Here is a 25,978-nt window from a genome sequence, read left to right as displayed (position 1 = left end):
CTTATACGTTTTCACGCCCGTAATTCCCCGATACCTTTGGCTAAATAAAGTTGTCCTTTGCAAGCCGGCAGGTATCTAGATCAATGCCGCAGATACGCGCCGAGTGTGTCAGCAAGGTGATAACAGTAATTAAACACTGACTAATTAAGCGACCGTACCATGTTTAGAAAACATGCATAATGCATGTGTTTTTCCGCACCCTCTAACAGGAAGACAACAACCATGGCGACAACTTCATTACTCATAAAATAATAGAATAAGTTCCAAAAGGCTTTCGTATGACGCTTTAGGTGTTTCAGTTGTTTTTAATGGTCGGTTTGTGTATGAGAAGTCACACTGAGGAATTTTCTCATAACGGCAAAAACGGAGTAAATTTTTTGCAGTCCCTTTATTTAAAAGAATCATTAAATTATAGAAAGTCTGCTCTTAATGAGAAATATTCGATGGGAATGGAATGGATTCGTCCTTTGCAAAACACCACATTTGACACACCATTCCCATTCCAAACCGCTTAACTTTGGTTGAAATTTAGTTTCGAGGCCAGAAAACCAACCAGACCATCAATTATGTCTTCGGGACGGATATAAATGACTTCGAGCGGCTGCATTGTTTCATAATGCAACAAGTTTTGGCGAAGGATTTGCTTGTGCCCATCCGGAGCAGGGTGAATAGTGCTGGCAAACGGCTGCCCATCGTCTGCACGATCGTTCTCCATTGCTTCCCAGGAAATGCGATTAAAATGGTGTAAAAGGCTTCGCAGAGCTGTTGAAAGATAGCGCATGTTGGTTGGCAAGGATTAAAATGGAGTGAGGATCAAAGAGGAAACTGTAAAAAGTTCCTGTTCAAGGTGGTGAGTTGGAGCTGAAACCGTTCACCTCGAAGCGAAGGAGATAATTCAATAACTATGGACTGTAATTATTTGATTAATCTAGGGAAAAGATAAAGCAATTTATGACACAACATAAACATCACGCTTTGTTACTACATCAATCGATAATTTCAATCAGGAACAATAACAACAGTTAAATGATCATGTTGGTTAAAAATAGGAAAAGTGTATTGAAAGCACTTTAGCTGCTCGTATTACGAGCATCGAGTAAGAAAAATCTAGAAGCAAAGAGTTTTCGTTGTGAGGAATCAAGAATTAAAATTTTCCTTTAAATAATACACGTTTCCTGTGACTAAAGAAGACCTTTTAAAGGCGAACAAATCAACAAGTTCAATTAAAATATTTCCTTGGTCAAAACACAGCTCCTGATAGTTGGTTCAAAAGGTACAAGGTAGGTAGGTTTAGCGTCTTAATAACCCCATTCAATTAAGCCCCCACTGTTGCACTCGGCAACTTCTTTACAATGCTGGCGAGGAAGAGTCGTAAATGATTTATGATCGTTCCGAAGAATGTAGTTCCAGCGGCATGGCAGTCATTGTATTTGACGGAACGCTCGAGATCGCGCACGATCGAATTGGTGCGTTGGAGAGCATTACCATAAGTATGCTCGTCGGCGCTGGGTTATGCTGCACTGATGGCCTCAAGCGTGGTTTGCCGAGTGTCGGCGCACCATTCAAAGGCTGTTCTTAGTGCTAGACCTTCGGGCGACAGGTTCGGTAGAGTGGAGAAAAAAGCCTACCAACTCGCCGGTGGCAAAAAGATCATATTCCACGGAGTGCATTCCTTCGCTGTCGAGCGTGTCACAGGGCACAGGTGTATCTGGTTCGCCGAAGGGGTTCGCTGAATCATTCATCTTGGCCACCCGGGACCGCGCGTCGCCGGTTGTGCAAAAGGGTTTGAAAGAGCACGCGTTGTGCGGTATTATTCAGACGATTTAGTAGCTGTTTAGTAGTAGCAGCTCTAGAGCTGCCGTTTGTGCCGCTTGAAACAAAACGAGTTTGTGTGCCTGCCGTGAAGCTGGACGGGCAGCTCCTGCTGCGCTGAGGCCTACGCTCGTTACGAACGTGGCCGCTCGGGAGGGTGCACCACATCAAGGGCACCCATGGCGGCGTCTCGGGGGACGGCGAGATCCGGAATGCCCCGAGCGAGAGGGAGGTCCAACGATACAAAGTTAACAACTGGCGACTGGGCAAGCACCCTCCCGAGCAGAAACCAGGCAGTGGGCGCGGAGTGAAGTGGGCCCAACTGGCTTCGGTAGACAAGCTTTAATCCAATTAAATCACTGCGAGAATCGAGCCCCTGCCGCTTGAAGCCTCGAACCTCATCGTCGAAACGCCCTCCTGTGGATGATGAGGGGCTTCGGTTGAGATATATTTGAGGAGGCAAGGGGAGGGAATTTTGATGCATTTCACATCGCCGCAGGACACAAATGCAGTTTCAGACGCAGGTCGCGTGATTCTGATGGCGTGTTACGTTTTTGCTCACGTGCCACAAGGGTTGAGCGGGCGACCGAACGCCCCTAGGGTTCTTCAATAAATGCACTAATCGATTATGTTTAACCCCAGCTCGACCAGTAGTGGTAGTGTTGAAAGGAAAAATGGTGTCTGTCTATAGACTAAATGATGAACTTAATTACAAAATAATTCGAATTAAGACATAAAATTCGTTTTTTTGCTACAAGGTTTTTTGAGTTGGTTTTTGAAACATTGAAGGAATACATATCCTTTTTAAATATAAAGTATTCCGTTTTTCCTAATATCTAAAGAACATTAAAGATGGAGAACATTTCAATGAATTTTTTAACTGCCTGTTAATAAAAACCAGCTACTTTTAAATCTTCATGGATTCCTAATTCAAAGAAAATTCAGCATGATATTTATTATGTTCGAATCTTTACAAACACTTAAAATACATAAATAAAATGGTTTTAAAATATTACAAAATGAGCAGCAAACACAAGACACATGCCCGTCGAGATGGTGAGAGACCGAGATAACATAATCAGTTTATGCTCTCGACTCAGTTTGTGGTACGAGCTGATGTGTATGGGTCACCTTCTTACTGGGTTTTTACAAAAATATGTTCGCGATTAATTGGGTCAATGTTGGTGATAATTGTGCACGCGTTATCGCTCAGAACACATTTTCAACATTAGTTCTTTGTACTTCTTGCCTTTCCGAGCCAAACGAATCCGGAATCCTCATTCGTTTTTCATCTTTCGTTCTGACAGTGTGTTTAAGTGCATTAAGTTATTTTTAAAGTCATGAATATCTGTAGCTATGTTTTGGCGCTGTGTTATGGTGTTGTTTTATCAGCCCGGTTCACAATGGCGATCAATAGTTTCGAGTTACATAAACTGATGAACAAACTTGATTACTTAACGGACAAACTACAAGATGTAGAGCAAACTATGAAAAGTTCGCTGAAGGTGAATCCCCAGCACAAGTTAAGTGAAAACATGATGGTAAAACTAAATGTATCGACTCTTTGTAGGAAACGGAGCATCGTCTACACGTGAAGCTAACCAAACACGAAAATAATATCAACGAAAAGTTTGACTCTTTGGAAAAGGTAACGAAGTGTGCAATAGGTGTTAGAGATTCGGTTCAGAAAAGCTGGTCGATTTTCTAAAAATTAATGTTCGCTTAATTTGTAGAGTGTTAAGACAAGCGAAGAGAATACACGGATCAAATTAGAAGAAATGCAGAATCATATGATACCAAAGATGGACCGCATGCACGAAACGTCTCAAACTGAGCTCAAGAAATTGAGAGAAAATAAGGAAATTCTTGCTATGCTAACGAATTCGGTACATAATTTAACTACCAATGCAGAGGTCCCGAATTCGCTGAAGGTAAATCCTCAGCACAAGTTAAGTGAAAACACGATAGTTAAGGAGAAAAGTATCGACTCTTTGTAGGAAACGGAGCATCTACAGGAGAAGCTAACCAAACACGAAAATAATATCAACGAAAAGATCGAGACGATCATGGCCAAAATGCGTGCAATGGAAAACTCTCTGAAAAAGGTAAGGAAGCGGGCAATAGGTGTTGGAGATCCGGTTCAGAAAATCAAGCTGATCGATTTTCTAAAAAAATATGTTTGCTTCTTTTGCAGAGCGTGGAAGCATCCGAAAAGAATACTCGAATTAAATTGGAAGAGTTGAAGAATCATACGATTCTCAACATGAACCGCATTCAGGAATCATCGAAAACTGAACTCATAAAACTAGGAGAGAATAAGAAAATTCTAGATATGCTAGCGAATTCGATGCATAATTTGACTACCAATGTAGAAACACGCAGTAAGACATTGGAAGACCACTTAATAGCTCCTATCCGTTCATGTCGTCAAGTTACCCGAGAATCTGGAACGTATCTGTTCCGTTTGTGGAAAAACTCGAAACCATTCGAGGTCTTTTGTGAGCAAAATAAGTTCGGGGGCGGCTGGATTGTAATCCAGCATAGGTACGACGGTTCAGTCGATTTCTATAGGAACTGGACGGAGTACCGCAACGGATTCGGGAATGTTGATGGGGAATTCTGGCTCGGGCTAGAATACGTGCATCAAATTACCAAAAACCGATCTCATGAACTGCTGGTGGAAATGAAAGATTTCCATGGAAACTACGGATACGCTAAGTATGACGAGTTTGAGATAGGGAACGAATCGGAGTTGTATGTGTTGAAGAAGTTAGGGACATACTCAGGGACAGTGGGAGCTTCGATGGAGTTCCACAAGGATGAAATGTTTAGCACATTCGATCGCGACAATGACTCAGATGATGGGAATTGTGCTGAGGATGGGCACGGAGCCTGGTGGTACAACGACTGCCACGATTCCAATTTGAACGGGCGTTATCAGAACACAACAGATGATTATAGTGCGATGCAGTGGTACCATTTAAAAAACGACTTTCGTGGTTTGTCTTACTCGCGAATGATGATTCGCGATATCATTAATTAATGCAAACATGAAGCGATTGCCTCATCAGTGAAGATGTTCATCAGCTGCAGCATCTTTGTTCCCTCTCTGCTTTCTCTTCTGCCAAATTAGAGTAATAAACAGAAAATTTTATACAACCATTACTTTGTGCAGCAATTGCTTTTAAATAAAACGGATCGTTTGATAGCAAAATGTTCGTTTGAATTCAAAGAGAAGAATAACAAAAAAGAAAGGTTGAAATAGATTCAACAAAATAAAATTTTCTTCTTTGCGTAACAACCGTCTTGGTCATGCCTGCCCGTTTAAGGGTTACTAGACTTTCCCCGGTCTCGGTTGGGTTTCGAACCCACGCCGCCTGCTTAATTTATTCTGTACTTTATACTGCTTTGTGAATTCAATTTAGTTCTATTTAACCGAGTTTCACCACCCCCTCCTTTGAATATTGGCTCGGATCTGACCAATTAAACTGATTGAGATCATGTGCACCAAACGTAAGCATTTCAACCGACGAAAGAAATCGAACGATGGTTTTCGCCAATTAGCCGCCATGGAACGATGGGAAAATGGAGAACAATTTAACTACCCGCATCGCATGACGCAATCGATCGAGCTGGGTGTCATGTTTTTTAACTCTATTTTCGGTTTTTATAGCCAACATCAGTGCCCGGTAATCATAAATAATTAAACTTTACATATTCATTCGCCACACATCGGAACGTGCGGAAAGAAGGTGCAACGAGGAGCGACGAGGACGACGGTCCAGACGTTAATAAAAATAAACACCATTCTCAACGGATTGACGCTCCAAGCCCTGGGTGGTTGGTTTTTTGTGGCAACAAGGGATAATTTCTGCATTGCGATGCGATCGCGCCCCGCCGGGGTGGATCAGGTCGAAAATTGAGCGATCGTTGCCGACCGATTTTAAGATACCCTGGTGGACCGTAATTCTACCTTTTACCGGGTGCAACTAGAGTTAAAAAAAGGGGTCATAAAAGCCCCGCGGGTTAAGCAAATAGTCGCACCGTTAAGGGCAGGCCGGACGGGCCAAACTGTCATCGTGGCGGTCGCGCTCGGAATGGTGCGGAATTGTTTGACAACTCCCCGTGGCTTCGGACGGCCACGTTTTGGGTGGGTTGAGGCTTTCAAGCTTCGTACACCGTATTTTGGGGGCGCCCCGCTGTGACGGTTCGGTGTTGGTGATAAATCAAACGCGTTATGAGCGATCCCTTCCGAAAGTGGGACAGACTTACCGACAGCTCCCCAGTCCGGATGCGCCAGGTTGTTGTACCATCCATCGTACCGCTGCTTCTCGACGTGGCTCATCAGGCTGGACTCTGCAATGGAAGAGAAAAGGGGAGGAAAAATTAGCACCAAAAAAACACCTATGTGGTAATAGTGAACCTATGCCCGATTTGCCCTCAGAGATACCCCCATCGGGTGACTACCGAATGGTGCCCGAGGTTTATAACATCTGACCACGGAGGACAAGGTCTCCAATAGGTGAAGGGAATAAGTAATTCAATTCGGATCTGCGTGAGGTCACACCCGATCAAGCTTGACTGAGAATGTTTGTCACCACCCAAGAATTAAAGCAGCAAATCTAATCCTTTCGTAAGCGACCAAAGGAAGCTTAAGGACGCAAGAGGAAGAGACGGTGCGGCGCTTGGGTAAGGCATATTTTTTCGGCTAACGTACTCCGATCAAATGCTCCGTAAAAGGAGCAATTTACAGTTCCATGTCACTTGACCGGTTGATTAATGTTCCGCATTACTGGATCGTAAATCTTCGCGGCAAACGATTTTTCGCACGAGTGAGCGAACGAGGATCGGGCGCTGAGGTTAAGACTGGAAATCCTGATTGTCCCGAACGGTTGTCCGAGGGTCATGTACCCCTCGTGTGCCCTCTAGAAGGGTGACCTTAGTGGTCAACAATTTAATAACTTTATTCGCGTATGCAAAGCCATAGCTTTATCTGCGCCAGCGATCCCTGCGAAAGTTTGTTGGACCTGAAACTGGGATTCATTAAAATTAGCATTCTTTTTTCCCCTTTTAAGGTATTTGTCCCAGCCTGGCGACTCGTTCGCACGAATTTTGCCGAAATAACTCACCACGCACGCTCGAATGATTTGATTTTTTAATGTTCGCTTTAGATGAACCACGACAGATTTCGCACGTAGTCCCTGCGGGCAGTCGTGAAGTCATAAAGTCATAAACATGGCCGGCAGAAATCTTGGCGAATGGGAAACGGAACCAGATGGAAAACAAAGAGCCCCCCGCGTCCTCAATACGTCCCCCAACTGTGTCAGTGGCCAAAACCATCAATGGCGTTTCGAAGGAAGCGAATGCGCGTGGTGGATCGATTCGAGCTGGCTTAATTGTTTGGCTCAGTGTCTCGGGCAAATGTGCTACCGACGGGGACGGCGCAAGAAGACCTACTGTCGCAGACTAATTTTGCATCCGGGATTAGCTGCCGTGAGAAATCTGGTGGGAATGCTAGCACAAGAAGAATTTGGCGCACACAGAATGAAGGAGACAAACGGAAGAAGTGGATCGAAATTAAAGTCAACACACAATTATTCCTTTCTGGGAGCTTTTTCTGTAAAGTCTTAATTAGTTCCTTCTTCATGAGCTCTTATATCTTCATCGGGAGGCACACAGTCACATTGTTGTCTTTATGATTTGCGTCCGACTTTAGGATTGATGATGTAACGAATTCTGCATGTAATTAAATTAATAAAGTGTCTTTAAAAATGGATATCCAACCTATAGCCTGTCTACTGGCGATCAAAAGACGAGAGCCAAACAATGGTGTTAGAAATCAATTTAGGATTTAACTTTTTCGTTGCGGAACACATGGGCAGCTTTTCAGAGCGTCACGCTGGTAATGTTTGAAAAGCGAGCCTACGGAGCCTTTTGTACTAAATCACACCTTAAAGTCACTGCCTACCGAAACCTCCCTACATCGTTAGTCACACCTGCCACCGGGGCGCACAATTGTTTGTGCCTACAGAAGCCTCCCCCCTCTCCGTACGTCGCGAGAACAGCGTGTGCCAATGCGGTCTACACAGGGTGTGTGGATATAACAAGGCTCCCCGGTGATGACTTTCCATTTTGCCGACTGCAACCTGCCCAAATAGGATCACGTTTGTGCGCCTCGCTAGTCGACGGACTACGGCAGCCATTTTGCAGATCAAGTCCTATTGATTTATTTGAACCCACGAAGCGTTCGCCTTGCGCAACATGCTGCAATCCGGCCGGTCCAGAGTGGTCCAGACTTTTGGTCCGGTTCGGCGTGCGAATCGTGCTGCATTCTGCGTGTTTCGGACGCACACATCTCGTCTCCGGCGCTGCACGCATGCAAATCCTTCACGGCCTTACCTGTCAAGCTGTAGAATCGGGGACAAGTAGTAGCACCAGATGTCCGCGCGATAGCTAAGTGGTCTCGTTCTTGGTCGCGTAGCGACGCGATCCTGGTAGCAGCACAGTGGGCCTACTTCTCACAAAAACATTCGTCGTTCAACCAAAGCTTGCTTCAACCAGCTAAACATTAAATTCTATGAAGTATTTCAAATGCAAATTAATAAATCCTCAAAGATGTACAAATCCTCGTTGTTCAGTACTACTAATAAATGTTCATCCACATTATCCATGTAAAAGAATTAAACATCACATTTTTATGAAACGAATCGATAGTTGAAAATATAATTGTGTAATTCAAGATATCATTTCAAGTATTCAACTCTTCTTTATACAACACCATAAGCATAAGCTTTTACTTGAGGTAACTCTTCATCTCTTTAATTAACTCTTAAGGTAATTTCTTTGCAAAACATAAAATTATTAATTCCAAATCAATTTATACGATAATAAAAAAAAACTACTTATTTTGAGCTATTGGTTGGTTTTCAGTATATTGAAGAGAAATGTTGAAAATGTTCGTTAATGAATATTTCAGGATTTCTATTACTTTCAACAGTTTGAAAATGTTGTTTGATGTAAATATGTTACAAAATGAACATTAAAACTACTGCATGTCGTATCAATTTAAGAACTTTTGGGATTTTCAGTTTAAATTTATGCCAAGTAAATATTTGATAATTTTGGCCAATAATTGAGAAAAGGATGTTGTTTACTAGCAAACATGACATTCCTACTCTACTTCGGGTATATTTCACAGAGACCTGTATGAATTCAGGTGACGATGTGATCCGTCTGGGTCGTGCGATGGTTCTCTTTGGTGATCGCAATTCACGCAGCCAAAAGCCCGTCGGGTCAAGCGAACAGCCATGGGATCAGCGTGCGTTTGGGTCGCCCAAGATTTGCCTTTCACTTAATACGCGATAATTGCACGAATCCACCGTCTGCGAAGTCACGCGGAGCGTGCCGTGTCGCAAAGGACCGCCGAGTGTTGTCCCCGGGCTCGACCTGGAATTCTACAGAATCTTGCCTCGCAGTACAACTTTTTAGTTTCGGTTTGCGGTTTGGATCGGTCCAGTGCGAACGCCTTTAGGATTTATGTATACGTGGACCTCTTAGCGGAGGTTTGTACCTCTTCAAGAATATTTCGTCCAGAGTACACTCACCTAGATCTACGACAACAACAACCACAATAACAACGGGCTTGGCATATGGTGCTTACACGACGAAATGACGGACAACTGGACAGGTTACTTTGAACAATCCCGTGCTTGCCAGTGGGCGTCAACCCAACGACTCGCGTTTGCTTTTTTCTTTCTCAGTCACCATCCCACGTGGGAGTGTTTTATGCGTGTTTCGTTCATATTCAAACAAAAAGCAACACCCACCTTCACGGGGGACTTGAGCGGCTTTTAAAGTGTGCCTCGATGGCGCGAGCTACACAAAATCGGAAAGCGAAGTCTTTCGGTAGGTGTTTCGGGCATGTTAAAAAAAACCCGTTCCCTTATCGGCGCGCGATTGGGTCTCGTCGGTGGCTTAATTGGCGACCGTGCAAATTGTTACCGAATCTCCACTTCCGACCTCTTGTCGAAAGTCATCGGTCACGTTGTGGCGGGGGAAAATGTTTAAATAATTGATTAATCGATTGCGCGGGGAAAAGACCAAAAGCCCCAGAAGGATCATTCATCAAAACACAAAAATAAATGGAAAGCGGAACAAGCCGGTCGCGGGGGCATCAGTGGGTGAAGCAAACTACAGATATTAACATGATCATAAAAGGCATAATGAAGATAGCCAAACTGGAATCCGAACGGCAAAAAGCTGACAGTGGAATTAATAGTCAGAGCGGAACTATCACCGGACGTTAACAACGGCCGCCCATTACGAAACGGGAGCATAACTGGTGCTTCTATTTGGCGAACCGAAAATTGTTATCTTCAACCCAGATTTATTGGGGCCGACGGCGGAATGTGATTGAATGTAAAGATAAACGCTGGACCACCCATTAAAAACGATGTCCTTCTTCGTTTTCGAGTGCCAAAAACGATTTCATCTAAATAGTAGTTCTCTGTTGCTAGCTATTGATTATCCCCGGGGCTAGTAAGGTTGCGTGGTCGTATGACGCCAGCAAAACAAGAATTCTTGTAACGTCAGATTTTTCTTTAGGATTACTGAGAAAAAGTGAAGGTAAAAATAATCAAAACTGTTGCCCTGCGGTTCGCGGTGTGAAGCGAGAGTTTTTGATCATGAATAGACAATTGAATTTCCACCGAGCAAGTGTAAATTCCTTCTACCTCAAGTACCAGCTAACAGCGAAAAATTCTGAATTGCTGTCAATCACGAACCTGAACTTCCAAATCCCGGATTTTCTCAACCATCCTCCCCACACTTGTTGCCTAGAAGAGCGCACGAACCGGGCGATGATTAAGCTTAATCCAAAACCTCCATCAGCGATCACCAGCGAGCTGTCATGATGGAATGTATTACATGCAAAAAAAAAGAGGCAAAATATACCATACAATTCCCTACATGCTATTGTCCGCAACCGTCGCCGCGGTTCTCTTCCGCCTCGCACAACCCGGTAGCATCCGTGCGCATATTAATGAAAATCACTTTTCACACATGCCCGCATGGAGTGTTAAAGATCAGCACGTGCTTGTGGTGGTCGGCGGACGTGTGGGATTTTTTCTACACCCGTTCGCCACTTCTTATTTCATCTCCAAACGCCCGTTTGCCGATCGAGCTTTGCGCTTTGGGACGGATCGGGCCGACTTTATGTGACGTAAATGGGCAATGGCCGCGACGGTTCGGTTCGATGGTGAATTAATTGATTTTGCCGCCCCGGGCAAGACTTTTCTATTGATTCCACTTGATTATGTCAAGTGCTGTCTGTTCTCGATGTTTCATGTTTTCGATTGATTTATATTCTTTGTTACTAATATTGTGGTTTCCAGTTACCTAGTTTTAAAAACACTTTTAAAATGTGTTTTTAATGTATATATTTTTAACCCCGGCCAATACTTTTCTATTGATTCCACTTGATTCTCAAGTGCTGTCTGTTCTCGATGTTTCATGTTTTCGATTGATGTCTATTCTTTACCACTAACATTGATTTTTTCAGTTACCTAGTTACCTAGCCAAAACTATAAAAATATGTTTTTAACTTATGTGTTTTTAACCCCGGGCAAGACTTTTCTATTGATTCCACTTCATTATGTCAAGTGCTGTCTGTTCTAGATGTTTAACGTTTTCGATTGATTTATATTCTTTGTTTCTAATATTGTGGTTTCCAGTTACCTAGTTTAAAAAAGCTTTAAAAATATTTTTTTAACTCACCAAATTTACAAGTTTTCTTTACTCATATTGTATCCTTCCAGTATTCTTCTTATATTACACATCATAACCTTTATTACGTAATAAACTTAAATGAAGCATTCGATTTACATACAGATTATAAACTGTAAATTATAATGATACATTATAAATGTTTACAACCGATTTTACAAATTGGGTTACAATAATTTTACCCTCAAGCAACGTTTAACAACACAACAAGTCCGAGGAAAAGGCGAGATATGAGTAAGATCGTAAGTGCACCAACCCTTAATGGTTGATCCATAAAGTAAATTCTCCTCCCAAAACCCACCCCGCGAAGTGTCGAAAGATCAACGATTATGTCTCAATTATTATTAGTATTACTGGAGGTAATAAAAAGTTATGTTTGGCGGGGAAAAAGTATGTTGCCGTTTATTTATCGCTCAACAGCCATAAAATCGGACTCATAAATAGAAGCTGTTGTTTTTATGTGTTTTTTAAAGGGCTCTACGTCTGTCGTGTGTCCTGTGGCCCCTGGGAAGGTCTCGCTCGGGTCATCCCGGTCGGTTAAGAGCTAACTGCAAGAAAACAAGTTACATTCACAACAGGCGACAGTTTGGAGGTGTGCATGCACGATCGCCGCAGAGTTTTGAAATCATTGATCGCAAACAAGATCGCGAAAGCTGGCCACGTTTGACCCGCTGTGTTCACTAGCGCACAGCGTTCAAAGCGAGCTTCACGTTTCAATCAATTAGCGTGGAAATAGAAGCAACAGAAGAGATGATGATGATGATGATGATGATGGCCCACCTCATACCCCTGCACAGGATTGAGATGAGACGGATTATCTTTAAGATATATAGTATTAAACAAAAAAAAATTTCATACATTTATTATAAAATCAAAATATCATTTACAAATGGATGATTTGAGAATCACGCTACAAAGTCCTCGTAAGGATGACAGGTTGCCCGCCTGTAGAGATCAACTCAAAACAAATCTTTACAAGGTGAGCGGCAAACAAGTCCATTTGACGATATATATTAATTACTTTAAGATATGTAGTGTTAAACAAAAAAAAATTTCATACATTTATTACAAAATCAAAATATCATTTTACGAATGGATGATTTGAGAATCACGCTACAAAGTCCTCGTAAGGATGACAGGTTGCCCGCCTGTAGAGATCAACTCAAAACAAATCCTTACAAGGTGAGTGACAAACAAGTCCATTTGACGCGCGCGTGTCTCAATTCTGTGCAGCCTCTTACAAAAAACAATCAAAAGTAAAAAAAAAATCGTTAAGTTTAATTCTAAATCATCATCATCATCTATGATTGACGAATGCTGTGTACACATATCCTACTTTCTATTCAACTAACTAGCGTACTCTATCCTAAACCAAACTACTTCTAACATAAGCCGCACACAATCTTTTGAACTCAGGTAGTGTACCCGCACTGACAATTGTGATTGGTAGTTTATTGTAATACTGAACACCTTTAAAAAACAAAGAATTACGGCCACTAATCGTCGTATAGCTCGGCACTCTCGGTTCGTTTGCTCTCCGGGTAAAGTGACGATGGATATCACAGCCTCGCTCCACTCTCTCGCTCAAATATCCAGGTAGATGACCCTTGAGAAGCTTATGGATGAATACCATGGTGCGGTACACAACTCTCTGTTTAACTGACATCCATTGCAGAATGTCAAGCATTATATTAGACGAAGTGAACCGATTACAGCCCAGTACATATCGCATGGCTTTATTTTGCAATCTTTGTAGCCTATTAAACTGGGTCTGTGTGGCAAGAAACAGGATCGACGAACAAAAGTCAAGGTGTGGCATAATTAGAGAATTGTACAACTGAATTCTACCAACCAAGCTCAGGTCACTCCTTAATCTTCCCAAGACGCCACATCGCTTTGCCATTTTTTTAATCAAACTGTCAATGTGGGCTGTAAACCTGAGTTTCTCGTCAATAATTACTCCTAGGTACTTAGTCTCCTGCACTACATTAACCGGAACACCACCTATGCTCACCTGCGACGGAAGTACTTCTGGTCTACGAGAAATCACTAACATATTAGTTTTTGACATGTTTAATTTCAGCTTTTTAAATTTTAGCCATTTGTTCAAGACAGCAAGGTCGTCATTGAGACGTCTAACAGCTTCGCATTTAGATTGATTATCGACAAAAATTACTGTATCGTCTGCAAACAGATTTATATCGCAGTGCTGCAAAACCTTATTCATGTCATTTATATATAAAATAAATAAAATCGGGCCCAGCACACTGCCCTGTGGAACTCCAAGTGTATTTTCTAACGCTTCAGAAGTAGAGCTCCCAAACATGGTCCTCTGGGTTCTACCCCGAAGGTAATTTTCGAACCAATTGAGCTCCTTTCCCCTGATACCAAACTTCTTCAAACACTCCAAAAGTAGAGGTCGCGATATAGTCTCAAACGCTCTTTTAAGATCCAAAAAGACAGCAAGAATAACATGTCCACGATCCATAACATGTTTCCACTTAGCTAATACCAGATTCAGAGCGGTTTCGCAGGAATGACCTTCCCGGTATCCCGACTGCTCCGGCATTAGCAACTGGTTACAAGTCAAGTATTCTACAAGTTGTTCCTTAACAACAACTTCCAGAACCTTTTCAAGTATGTTCAACATGTTAATGGGCCGGAACTCCTCCGCAACGATAGTTCCAGGCACTTTAGGAATAGGAATTACCACAGATTCTTTCCACGTGGTGGGAAAACTACCAGTCATGATGGACTCATTCACAATGCTGAGCAGCTCCATTCCAATGACCTCAAAACTGTCCTGTATAACCTGAGAATTAACATTAAACAATCCAGCAGTCTTCCTCAAGCCAAAACATATTGTCTTAAGTTTGCCAAGACCGACTGGATGAAAATGAAACTCATGTTCCACAGGAGCAGCCATACTTAGCTCGACCGGCTCGACCTCAGGGTCAATACTAAGATGGACACCCAAGACACTGTCCACGAAATACCGATTGAACATCCGCGCAATAGTCAGTTCGTCGTAAATTATGCTATTATCAAATTTAATGTTAGAACTTTTAATTTCATTCGAAGGCTTCAGTAATGCCTTTAGCAGCTTCCAAAGTTCTTTACTATTATTTCTGTTTTCAAAAATTTTGGAGGCGTAATATTGTTTTCTCGTATTCTTAATCTCCTTTGAATACCTGTTTCTGAGTTGTCTATACGCCTCCCAATCTGCAGGTCTATTACTTCTTAAAAATTGTTTATACTTTTTGTCCCGATTATACTTTAACCGATCTAAACTTTTTGTATACCACTTTTTATGGTCGTTTATTTTTATCTCTTTTTCATGAATCAATTCCTTCATACTATTTTCAAGGACATTAACAATTCTATATGCTTTTTCTTCAAAGCTGTGAGCTTCTAAACTCAGGCCGTCGGACACTAGTCTTTGGAGATTAGTTTTGGAATATCTGTCCCAACATTTTATACGCTTTTTATTGGACGAGCACTGACTACTCGCAAACCTCCAACCAATAGTCTCATGATCAGATATCCGAAGTTCAGGGAATATAAAAGTCTTTAGTGATTCGTCGCTGCTGAATACATGGTCGATTAAAGTTCTACTGTTTCCTGAAATACGTGTAGCTTGTTCAACCCTTTGTACCATACCCATAGAATCCATGAGTCTTTTCAGTTGAATGGATTCAGACGCATTCAGCCAGTTAATATTAAAGTCACCGACTATAATATTCAATTTTTCCAATTCCACAAATTCATCCAGCCACGTTTCAAGCACTTGCAAAAATCGCACATTACTTGAGCTAGGTGAATGATAAACCAAACCATATCGTCCAACCTTTGCTCCAGAAGTTACTGCTATACCCAGAAACCAATTGCCCTCCCGCGACTGATTAACAACCACGTCGAGGGAGACCGATTCCCTGACATAGACCGCAACACCTCCCGTGTGACGAGAGTGGGACAAACAAGCTACAACTTTAAACCCATTTATTCCATACTGTTCGAAGGCATCAGGATCTACGATATGAGTTTCAGTGACAAATAACAAAATAGGTTGCGTGTCCTCAACCATCTTTTTTAGCATGATGTAACTGGACGATAATCCAGCCACGTTTAGGTACAAAAAATCAGTAGACCTATTGGGTGCCTGTGATAGCTATCTAGAAAACTCTTTAGTTTTGTCCAAAAGTTTCTTGAATGATGGACAGTCTTTGCTATTTGCTGCATGATCCGTATTGAGTCTCAGCTTTCTATCAGCGTTCGCTCTAACACAATTAACGCACTTTAGGACCTCGGATTTGCACTCTGCAGTTCGGTGACCCTCACCACAGCGTGAGCATGTATCTTCATTTTTACAAGTGGTACTTTTGTGTCCAAACTGGCCACATTTGAAACACCTTAACACATGGTACGACTCATGCACTCGACACCGATCGAAACCCACAAAGACCTTCTCCCTTTCCACCATGTATCTTCCCGTGTCAGCATCAACCTCCAGCACAACATTATGCTTTTGGTACTTGAAGCTAGAATTAATATAATGTCCTATCACTTTAACATACGATCCCGGTATTCCTAGGTTCTGCTTCTTTAGTAGTTGAACTATTTCCTCGTCGGCATACCTTTCACTCATACCAATAACATTAAGGCGTTTTGGAGGAGCTGAGGTAGAATATTTGGAGCCTAGCGCTGACAATAAGTTCTTTTGTGTATTTTCAAGGTCCTCCTGCGTTTCAAACTGAGCAATAACCTGCCCAGCTCTACCGTTGCGAAGTTCAATTATTCTGTTGTCTCCCGGATCCAAATGCGTTCGTATATCCAAGCGAGTTTGCTCGCATGTTTGATCAGTGGTTGGAGCAATAACTAATGATTTACAACATCTGACAGATTTAGTTTTCTTAGTGTCCTTTTTCTTATTAGATGTCGAGAGAAGGATAGGAAAAAAAGAATAACATGGAGGGAGACGCAAGAAAACGGCACCACCATATTCAGATGGATCGCATTGAGGGTGCGTAGACAACCGTAGAACGGGGGCCACCATTAGGATCTGGTTGAGCAGATCCGGCCGCGCGAACGCGTTCGTTAAAATACTTCAATTCGAGATACTTGTCATAACTCGCCCGCGAATTCCTTTGCGATCGGCGTACCGGCGGCGTACGTATCGACACTGGTTGCGCATTGCGAAGTTAATTAAAATCCATCTCGAAGGCCGAAACGTGCGGCTGGTGTTGCGGATCTTGCAGGTGTCGCGACGAGCCAGACGAAGCGGTGGCCCAGTTGGTGGATGACAATTATTACATCGGCAAGTGACATCGTCCCCGGGCTGGATCTCGTCCAATACATCGGCTGGACTATCTTTTAACATTGCGATCTACGCAACGCACGTTGAGCGTCCTGAAGACTTGCAGATATGCAATTAGAGCGCCACGAAGGACGATCCGCTCATACATTACTCAATGATGATACTAATTATAAGCAATTTTTATTAGAAGGGACGTAAACAATATATGTAAAGCATCAAACCTTGAGATTCAAAGCAATCGATAATGTACTTTATGAAGGTTTTCACATCTCAAAAAAATATGGTGAGAATTTAAATAAGGTTTTATAAAACTCCCCTCGTAAACCCTTCGTCCTTCGCCGAACGAGTCCATTGAAACGATCATTAGACGTAATAATTACTAGCCCAAAGGGGTGTTAGTATAGGTACCAGCAAGTGCTGACTAAACACTGGCCAGCTAACCGATCGGAGCTTGCGCGACTTTGTGCACGCGCAAAAGCCCTGCGGAGATTGAAAGTGTCTTTTAACTGCGGCCCCAAGCGTACCGATTGATGGGTCGAAATCGATTGGCTACGGATGGCGCTGGCGGCGGGTGTTTTGTGTGACGGTGCGGACATTTACGGTGATTATAGATTGCATCACCTCGGCAAACAAACATCGGCTCCTACAATGTACGGAACCGCCGGAGGTGTCTAAATATGTTTTGTAGAAATTTAAAGACCTTTTTTCCACTTTTTATGAAAATTGGGGGATTTGTTTTATTTTTCATTTACGAGAAACAACATCTTTTCCGAGTTGTTGCCATTAAAAAGCAACAGCTAGAGTAGTTTTGCTAGTTGCACAAATATAGTAAAATTATAAAGACAAAATTATCAATCCAAAAACATGTTTTGTAATGCAATCAAATCAAATACCCATAACAAATGATGATTTATCTTTTCCGTTACGTTCAACATGGAATAAACTCTATTGAATTCTTCCATTGTGAGAAAATACAATACATACATATGTATTTTCAATTGAATAAAAACCAATTAAATAAAAGATACAATTTAATAAAAAAAAGCGAAGCATACCAAACAGCAGTAAAAGGTTAGCAAGCTTAAACACAAAGTAAAAAATAGCAATTGGCAAATGCAAGTAAACGAACTTTTTGTATCAAAAATGACCTCACCATAAAAGAGATAGTGCGTCTCCGTCGAATTTTTGCTAAATAAATTGAATTTCCAAACGAATTTGGAAATCCAGTACCAAATCGGCACCAAACTAGGCAACGAAAGCGCAATGAACAGGAGTTCATCATCACCTTTCTGGACCCCAGCATCGGCGACTGGAATGCTCCTCATCGACTGATCGCTATCGTGCATCGTGTTATGCAACTCTCCAGCTCGGCAAGTGCACGTTTATCGTGTGCATCGCATCTGGGAACATCGGGACCGCCTCCGTCGAGGCTTCGGTGTGGGCACGAGAACAGCTCGCTTTTTTATTGTTTTATTCATCACATTCGTACACGTGCTCCACGTTCCATGTCGGGCTGAAGGTGTCGATACACATTCGTGTGGATCCGGCTTCGCCGAGCCGGATGTGGTTCGCAAAGAAGGCCGGACAATCGGCTGGTCTCCGGTCCGGCAGGTCACGGTTCGCTAACACAGCCCGTTTGCTGGACAAACAGGAGGATCTTGGAAGCCTTTTTTTGTGCCATCCCAACCCCGGTTAAAAATAGCATCGATTCGTGCCTGGAGCGAGTGTAAATGTAATAAACGGTGGTCGTTTCCTTTTTCTTCCCGTCCATCGGAGGATGAATATTGAAACCGAAATGGCAACTGTGTGTTTGCTATCCGCAAGACCCCCAAGTCCCATTATGTATGTCTATGTTCCCCTCGATTTAATCTTTCCATACCGAGCACGAACGGTTTGAGTGATCGTTCCACAAATGTTCGAAATGAGAGAGCATTTTTTCGGCTCGATTCTTTTTTTCTATATCTTAGCTAATTTAAATGGGCAGCTTTACGTCTTCAAACATCGGTTTCGGGTGGCAGCATAACGAGAAGGAGCTAATCGGTGTGTCGTATAATTAACTGTCCATCATTTGGGAGGAGCACGTTGGCAATGAACGGCTGCGGTTTTATTAGACACATTTTTGTGGTCATATGATTGGATTGAAGGATTTTTGAAGGCTTGTAGCAGATATGGTCATGTTTATGTCACTATTTGATTAACTAAATAGCTTTGTAAAAATAGTGAATTAATGTAGAAGAATTAAAAAAGTTATATGTTACGCTGGTTTCGAAAAAGATTAAGCTATTCGTCTTGATTAACGATAGATCCATATCAATCTGTTACCGATGGAATATAAAATAATAAATTGCTATAAATCACAACCCAACTAGAAGCTCATCGAAATGCTTTGACCACGCCACTTACCTACGACGAGCTACCAGCTCTTCAATCTTAACCAACGGAAGCGCACTTTATCTTCCACCGCAGCGCCAGGGGGGTGCGATAGTGAAAAACCTTCTAAAATCATAGACCGTGTCAGGACGGGCGTTTTTGTGGCGATCACCGACGGCCTTGACCTTGCGCATCGCCACCGTGCGAGATATACGCGCAAGAACCGGACGGCCAAAGCCTACAATCAGAGCCCGCCTTTTACTCAACCATCGGCTGGCCATTTTCTTTTCGCCATCGGCTGTTGCGGTAGCAATTAGTGGTGTCGAAGATGGTCCCCATCGAGGGGGTTGAATACGTGTGTGTGTGTGTATTTGGCCTTGTGCCAATGAAATCGCGATCGTGAACAGTGAACGTTTGTTCGCATATCTAGGACGAAGGACAACACTGGACGCTGGTTGTCCTCGCCGGTGGCATCGGGTTCGGTTTTCACTTGGAAAGGATGTGGAAAGACACTTTCATCCGGAGGCAGAAAACATGCGGTCGCATTGGCAGAAGTTGGTCTTCGTGCGAGATTTCGCAATCGGAGTATTTCTTCGTTTGCTAATGGCATACACGAACACGATAGAATTGCCACCAATTGTTTGAAGGAGACGCGGCTGAAGATGCTTAAATTGGCGATGACCGTTCTGATGGCTCTCTTAGGAGCTGAGGACGTCCTCTACTGCAATTGGTATGCATCGTGACCTGCTGCTGTGGCTGCTGCTGGCATTTTCCGTCATTTTTTGCCTTTCATCACGGAATGTATAGTGCAGCTCATTTGAATAAACAATTGCTTCCCCGCGCAAAGCTTCCCCGCGATCCTCTCCAGCTAGTTCTTGGCGATTTTTTAAGCACCACCGAAACAAAAGGGTAACTAAGAAGGGACAAACAGAGAAGCCAATAATAAAACAACCACTTCGAATCGATGATGAATCGCAAAGGGACGGCCAACGACGGTGAGAAGCTACGAATTAGTCTAAATTCCTTCGAAACAAGAATTGGCCACGCTGCTCGGTCGGTCGTGATGTCGCGACCCTGAGCTGCCGATCGCTGATGGGACGATGAGGTGAGTCCATGAAGGGGGGATTCCGAGGGTGCTATTGCCGGTCGTAAAGAGGATGGACATGGATCCGTCCATCGCGAAGTGCGCTCACGCTCGGAGCTCGTCCGTCGGAACATCGGGTCGTGTGGCCGCCGTTAAATTGAGTGTTCTATTGGTTTATCTTCTTCGTGGGATCGTTCTTGATGGATTGCGTATAGGATTTCGGTTTTACCGCAATCAAGTGTAACAGGATCGGTTAAGTTAATTTGCCACCCAGGTAACAGAAATAAACTTCTTAATTGTTTGGGCTGGTAAGATGGAAGAGAAAACGATAATTCTGACGTGTTTCTTTTGACTGTTTTAGATGTAAGAATATTGCTAACGCAAACATGATTAAACTAAAATAAATCTCTTTTAAAAGCTTATGAATATTTTAACGTAATTACACGTTCAGGCATGCCGTTACCGAAAAACATATAAAAACTCAATAAACATAATAACTCTTTCTCTATTGACCATAATTTTTGTGTCACGAATGTGTTTAAATTTAATATTTACTCCAATATTTATTATTCCAACACATTTGTTTTTTGGTCTGTTTCCATTTTGTTCAAAACATGTAAACAAAAACACGGATAGCCTTGTGATTATGGGTTTAACACATTCCATCCATCGCACAAATGGCGTTTTAACCAAAGAGCCCAAAAGTCCCTATCGCGATGGGAGGCTTATTCCATATGTACCCAACAGTGACCGCAAGATCTTCGATAGGTTTTACATGCGGTTGCCTTGCCAGAGCCATGTTTATCCCAACATCTTCAACTGCAAACGCTACAAAAAAATAAAACAACCCATCAGTTTCAGTTGCGGTAATGCAGATTAATAGTTGTATTAATCACATATCGGTGGCAGGTCGAGCGGTTCAGTCGGTATGTCCTTGCCGTGCTCAGTGAATGATTGAAATCGGACCTTCGGACCATTCGGCCACCTTTCCCATCCGCGTCCGGCAACCTTGGGCCCGCGCGTTTTTCGAGTGCTCGGACAAAACGACGGCGTTGTGGTCAATCCGCCGTGTTAAGGGTTTGTCCGCGAACGCACAAAGGGGGAAAAAAATTAAAAGATGCCCAATCAAGGCTCTAGGGCCGCTGTACACCGTGGGAACCGCGGTGGTACGCAAATGAAGACAAATGAGAAACAAAGCCTCATTTCGACAATGAGTCTAGGCCTCAAAATGGAGCACTATTTTTGTGAGCAGACTTGTCAGAGGGAACCAGGAAATCAAAGTGAACTCGAGCGGGTTGGTTTCATTTCACACCCGATTAAGTCGATCGTTATCGGTAAATCGCTGATATCGATCTGCTCGCGTCGATTTGCGCATGATTTCCGGTTGAAGGAAGAAGTTTTCCGCGATGAAAACTACATAGAGGAGTGAAGGTTGTCTCGATGGGATCTACCACCGGCAGGGTGCACAATTACCTGTCAATTTGATGAACACCGCAAAGTGTCAGATTTATGGTAGCCCAAGCGTAAGTCGGTGAATGTCAGCCGAACTCCGGTTAGATGCGATCTCCTGAGCTGCGGATCGATTACAGGCGGTTGGATGGCGAGCGGAACAAGATATCGGCCCAATTATATCATCATCCACGCCAGCAACACCAACTGGCTATACTTAGTCGTCGGAAAATTGGTGAACCTTTACGAGGCCGCTAGGTTTAGTCCATCGACTGCACTCCTGATTTCAGTGCTGTACGTTATAATGTGAGGCTATATTGAGAGCTGTATCTTCTTATTGCGATGATCATCTTTGGTTTCAGAAAGCAACGAATTGTGGTCGATTGTCAGATACAATGTATATAACTGATGTATCTGATTGAGTTTCCTTGACGGCTTGTTATACTACTTCAATACAATACAGAAGGAAGATAAGGACGAAAAAGAGGAGCTTGAAAAGTAGCGGAAATGTTACATGACAAACAGAACAGCTGCAAGAATGTAGTACATGGTAGAACACAAATCTCAACCGGTAGGAAAACGATCGTCAAAGGCAGCATACATGACGATGGTTAGCATACGCGAGCGCGTGCTGTTTGCTGATCAAACATCACCAACCTTGAAGGCCCCCCTGGTAGCCTGAGCTGTAAGCCAGTTTCATAAATCATAGCTGAAAGTGATTTCCACTAGTTGACGGTGAGTAATTGGCGGTTAATGATAATTATTACGACCAAAAAAAAACGACCCGCGAAGCTTTTGAAGCGACGCTCCGGGAGCCCGCTATCTGCAGGTTAAAACGGAGGTGTCAACAAACGTGAGCAGCACCGATGTTACGATAGTAGCACGCCATTAGACGTCGCGTAATGATGATCGCCCGAGTCGGTTGGCCGTTTAGAATTCAAATTGTACCCCTCCGATAAGTAGAACACGGGAAAACGCACTCCGTACGCAACAACCGTGCGGTGCAGATGTGTTCCGTTGGGGCTTTAATTAGCTTAATTTTAACCCGGGGAGATGCCTACAGCTCCTTTAAAGGGTGTTGAAGCGGTGCCATCTGTCGTGTCACGCGGTAGGACGCTGTTAATGGCGGTTTGTGTATGCATAACCGAACCGACTTTGACATGCGGTTGATGATTTACAGCGTGGCTGGAGTGCATCGTCGTCGGTGGTGGGTACGATGCCCAGTTCGGTTGCCTAGGACTAGGAACCAACCGCATCCGGCAGTGTTTGTATGGATGTTCGAAAGTACACGCTTCTTGGAGCATGTTCAGATTGAGGTGAAGGCAAGACGGAAAAGTAAATAAATAAATAAATATCGCAAAATATGCTCGTTCGTGTCATTTGACGGGCTGAAAAACGTTGATTAAATCGAATAATAACCGCGTTAATGCGAAAAATGGCCGAGCGTTGGATGGCGTTGGGAACATGTTCCAGATGCGCTGATAGCGATAGCACACAACACAATAAATAATACCAGCGCGGGCCGCATGAGTGACGGGTGACGCGGGACATTGTTGAACAATTGCATAATTCGCAAGACTACTGTCAAGACGCACGATGCATCAATGCACTTCTGTCAACCGGTGTGTTTCGCTCACAAAAGGCATCGTTCACCCGTTCGCTTCTCATTCGTCTACCTTTGAATTGACACGAATTCGAAAGGTTGTCGTCGATCGATCGGAAAGGATGCGATCGCGTACAATTGATGCCCAAGCTTTTAGTGGTTGAGGTAAGGAGAAGTCTGGAGGAAGGCAAATAAATTCACGTCGATGGGTTAATCCATCTTGATAACGATGATGATGAACGAAGCATCCAGAACGATTGGAAATGCTTCATACGTGTTGAAGGAAACAACATGTTGACGAATAAACAATGCGTTATGTATCTTTAATTTTTCGTAGTGCAGTAAGGATGTTTTACAATCAATTTGTATATTATGATTTCAAAATGGTATGCTTTACTTTAAATTATACATGTACAATCGACTGTTCCTTTTTTACACCTTACCACTTATTTTAGTAATTAGATAAGATAATTTAGACTAATTTAAAGATAAAATTATCCTTTTCATACAATTGAAAATGGTACCGAAGTTGATGGATTAAAGATATATAAAAAATTTTACAATTTAACAACACACTTAACTTGCTGTAATTTTTGTGCTTTTTGATTCATAACACAAGGGTGAAGTATGTAACGAACCTGTTTACAATTGAAAAATGTTGGCTGGCCATTTTTATTATTTATTCCACTTTCATTCCTACATCTCACTCGAGCTCGTGTTGTGTATCATATTTTATCAGATTAAAATGTCAAAAATAATTCCCCCGTAGCAGCACTCAACTATCACCCGGCATGCCAAAACATCCATTTTGCACAGCTTAACGACATTCCGCGGGGCCGTGCGGACTTTTTGCTCACAAACTCCTACCCGCAATCAATATTAACACGCACGACAGCACCTTATACGGGAGAAATCGTTCGCCAAAATCATCAAATTAGGTTTACGCCCCGGGGTCGATAGTTTATGCCTTCGATTGCAATTGCCAAAAAGGATGCAAACCGACCCGGTGGAGATTGGGTTGCGACTTTTACGGGAGTTACGGCTTGGACGGCGGGATGTGAGTTTCCTTTTCTTTTCGTTCCCGAAGGTGAAGCCTGTTATCGATCATAAAATTTATTTGTATTACTCGATTGGTTTTTGTAGAAAAATAATAAAAACCATCCTCGGGTCGTACGAGAAGTACAGTAACAACAGACACAAACAACGACGTGGTAGCGGATTCGTTTTATGCAACTGAAAATAAAAGTAGAGAGACAACTGCGGACAAGCTCGCTGTCGAGAAGGAGGGAAACAAGCACTTGATTTTCCCTCCCGGTCGGAATTGCAATTGTTGCCAAATCTTTGAGAGTGCCCAGCATCAGGGCTTCCCTTTTCACCAGCCATTAATGTCACGATCGGCTAATTGCCTTCCAATGGAGAGTAATCGACCCGATTGCCAATAAACCGATCAGGTTCGATAATCCACGTAAGTGAGATATCTGTGCGAATCGCCACGAGGGAGCTCGACTGCAAACTGCAAGGAATGAAGGGAAAGTGAACGAAGGTAGGAGGGGGTACTTACCGGCAGCATTGATGGCAGGGATCGTAAAGTGCAAGGCCAACAGGCAGCCTGTGGTCGCGAGGGCGAATGGCCAGAGCCAGCGCCGGCCTGCGAAGGGCCGCTCGAGAGTCCTCATGTTGATAACTCCTGCTTCGGTGGCTGACTTCGGGACACTGCGCTCATTGAAAACACATTTATGTGTGACACCACTTTTGCTGCCCTTTTGCTTTTTTTTCGGTTTTGCTATTTTTCTGCACCAATTTTTGTCAGCCAAACAAAAACAGAAAAGAAATGCGAACGAACGCTCGCCGACGATTTTGCGCTTTCGACTCCTTTTTCGCAACACTGCGAAAGCGACCGCGGGGCACTTTCCTTCCTTGCGGCCGTGATCGAATTATTTTCGCACTCTTCCTTTCACTTTTAACACATGCAGGGTGCGGGTCCGGTGCCACACGATGGCTGCCGCTAAATACTGCCGCAAACACACTTATCACTCGCTCCGGTTTATCTTTTCTTTGCCACTCGAAAGCTCGAGTCGTGTGCACAAAGTTTACACTATCACGCTTCAATACAATACTTTACAATTACTACTACCGCAGCACCACTAGCACTACCACTGTCGCTACTGGGTTTGGGTGATGAAAGTAAAATTAAATTAAATCAAAGCACTGAAATGCGTTAGAAAGTTTGCCGAACTGCTTTCCAGGCACCTTTTTTTGTCGAGCAAAACCAGGAAATGAAAAAACGGTGATCAACCACCACGAATCAGATGAAAACAACCAATAAAACAACACTCTCTGCTAGGAATAATGATGATCGAACGATCGTAGGTTAGAGGCTATGGCGCGATGGATGCTAAATGCAATCGCTTTGTACGCTCTGACAAGCGTGATGATAGCAGTACAGGTACGATACTAAAGGGCAATGATGACACACACAGTTATTTCCGGCCATCTTCTAATGTCAAACTGATCAAATTAGATGATCGTCTCGAATAAATTAGTAAAGATTTTTTTCTGTTAC

At 43.0% G+C, this 25,978-nt stretch overlaps 1 protein-coding gene across 1 annotated transcript in view; it reads right to left on the bottom strand.

Annotated features, from left to right (window-relative positions):
• LOC131261823 (dual oxidase) overlaps nucleotides 1-25,747 on the bottom strand; it is a 33,265-nt gene extending 7,518 nt beyond the window's left edge. The window contains exons 1-3 of the mRNA XM_058263660.1: nucleotides 25,715-25,747; nucleotides 24,977-25,580; nucleotides 6,085-6,168 (exon numbers count right to left, since the gene is read on the bottom strand). Of these exons, the coding sequence (XP_058119643.1) occupies nucleotides 6,085-6,168; nucleotides 24,977-25,091 (199 nt within the window). The 5' untranslated portion in view covers nucleotides 25,092-25,580; nucleotides 25,715-25,747. The remainder of the gene's footprint in view (nucleotides 1-6,084; nucleotides 6,169-24,976; nucleotides 25,581-25,714) is intronic.
• Nucleotides 25,748-25,978: the final 231 nt, after the last annotated feature.

Source organism: Anopheles coustani, chromosome 2 (assembly GCF_943734705.1).
Source record: "Anopheles coustani chromosome 2, idAnoCousDA_361_x.2, whole genome shotgun sequence".
NCBI lineage: Eukaryota > Metazoa > Arthropoda > Insecta > Diptera > Culicidae > Anopheles > Anopheles coustani.
This window is presented reverse-complemented; position numbering and strand designations above follow the sequence as displayed.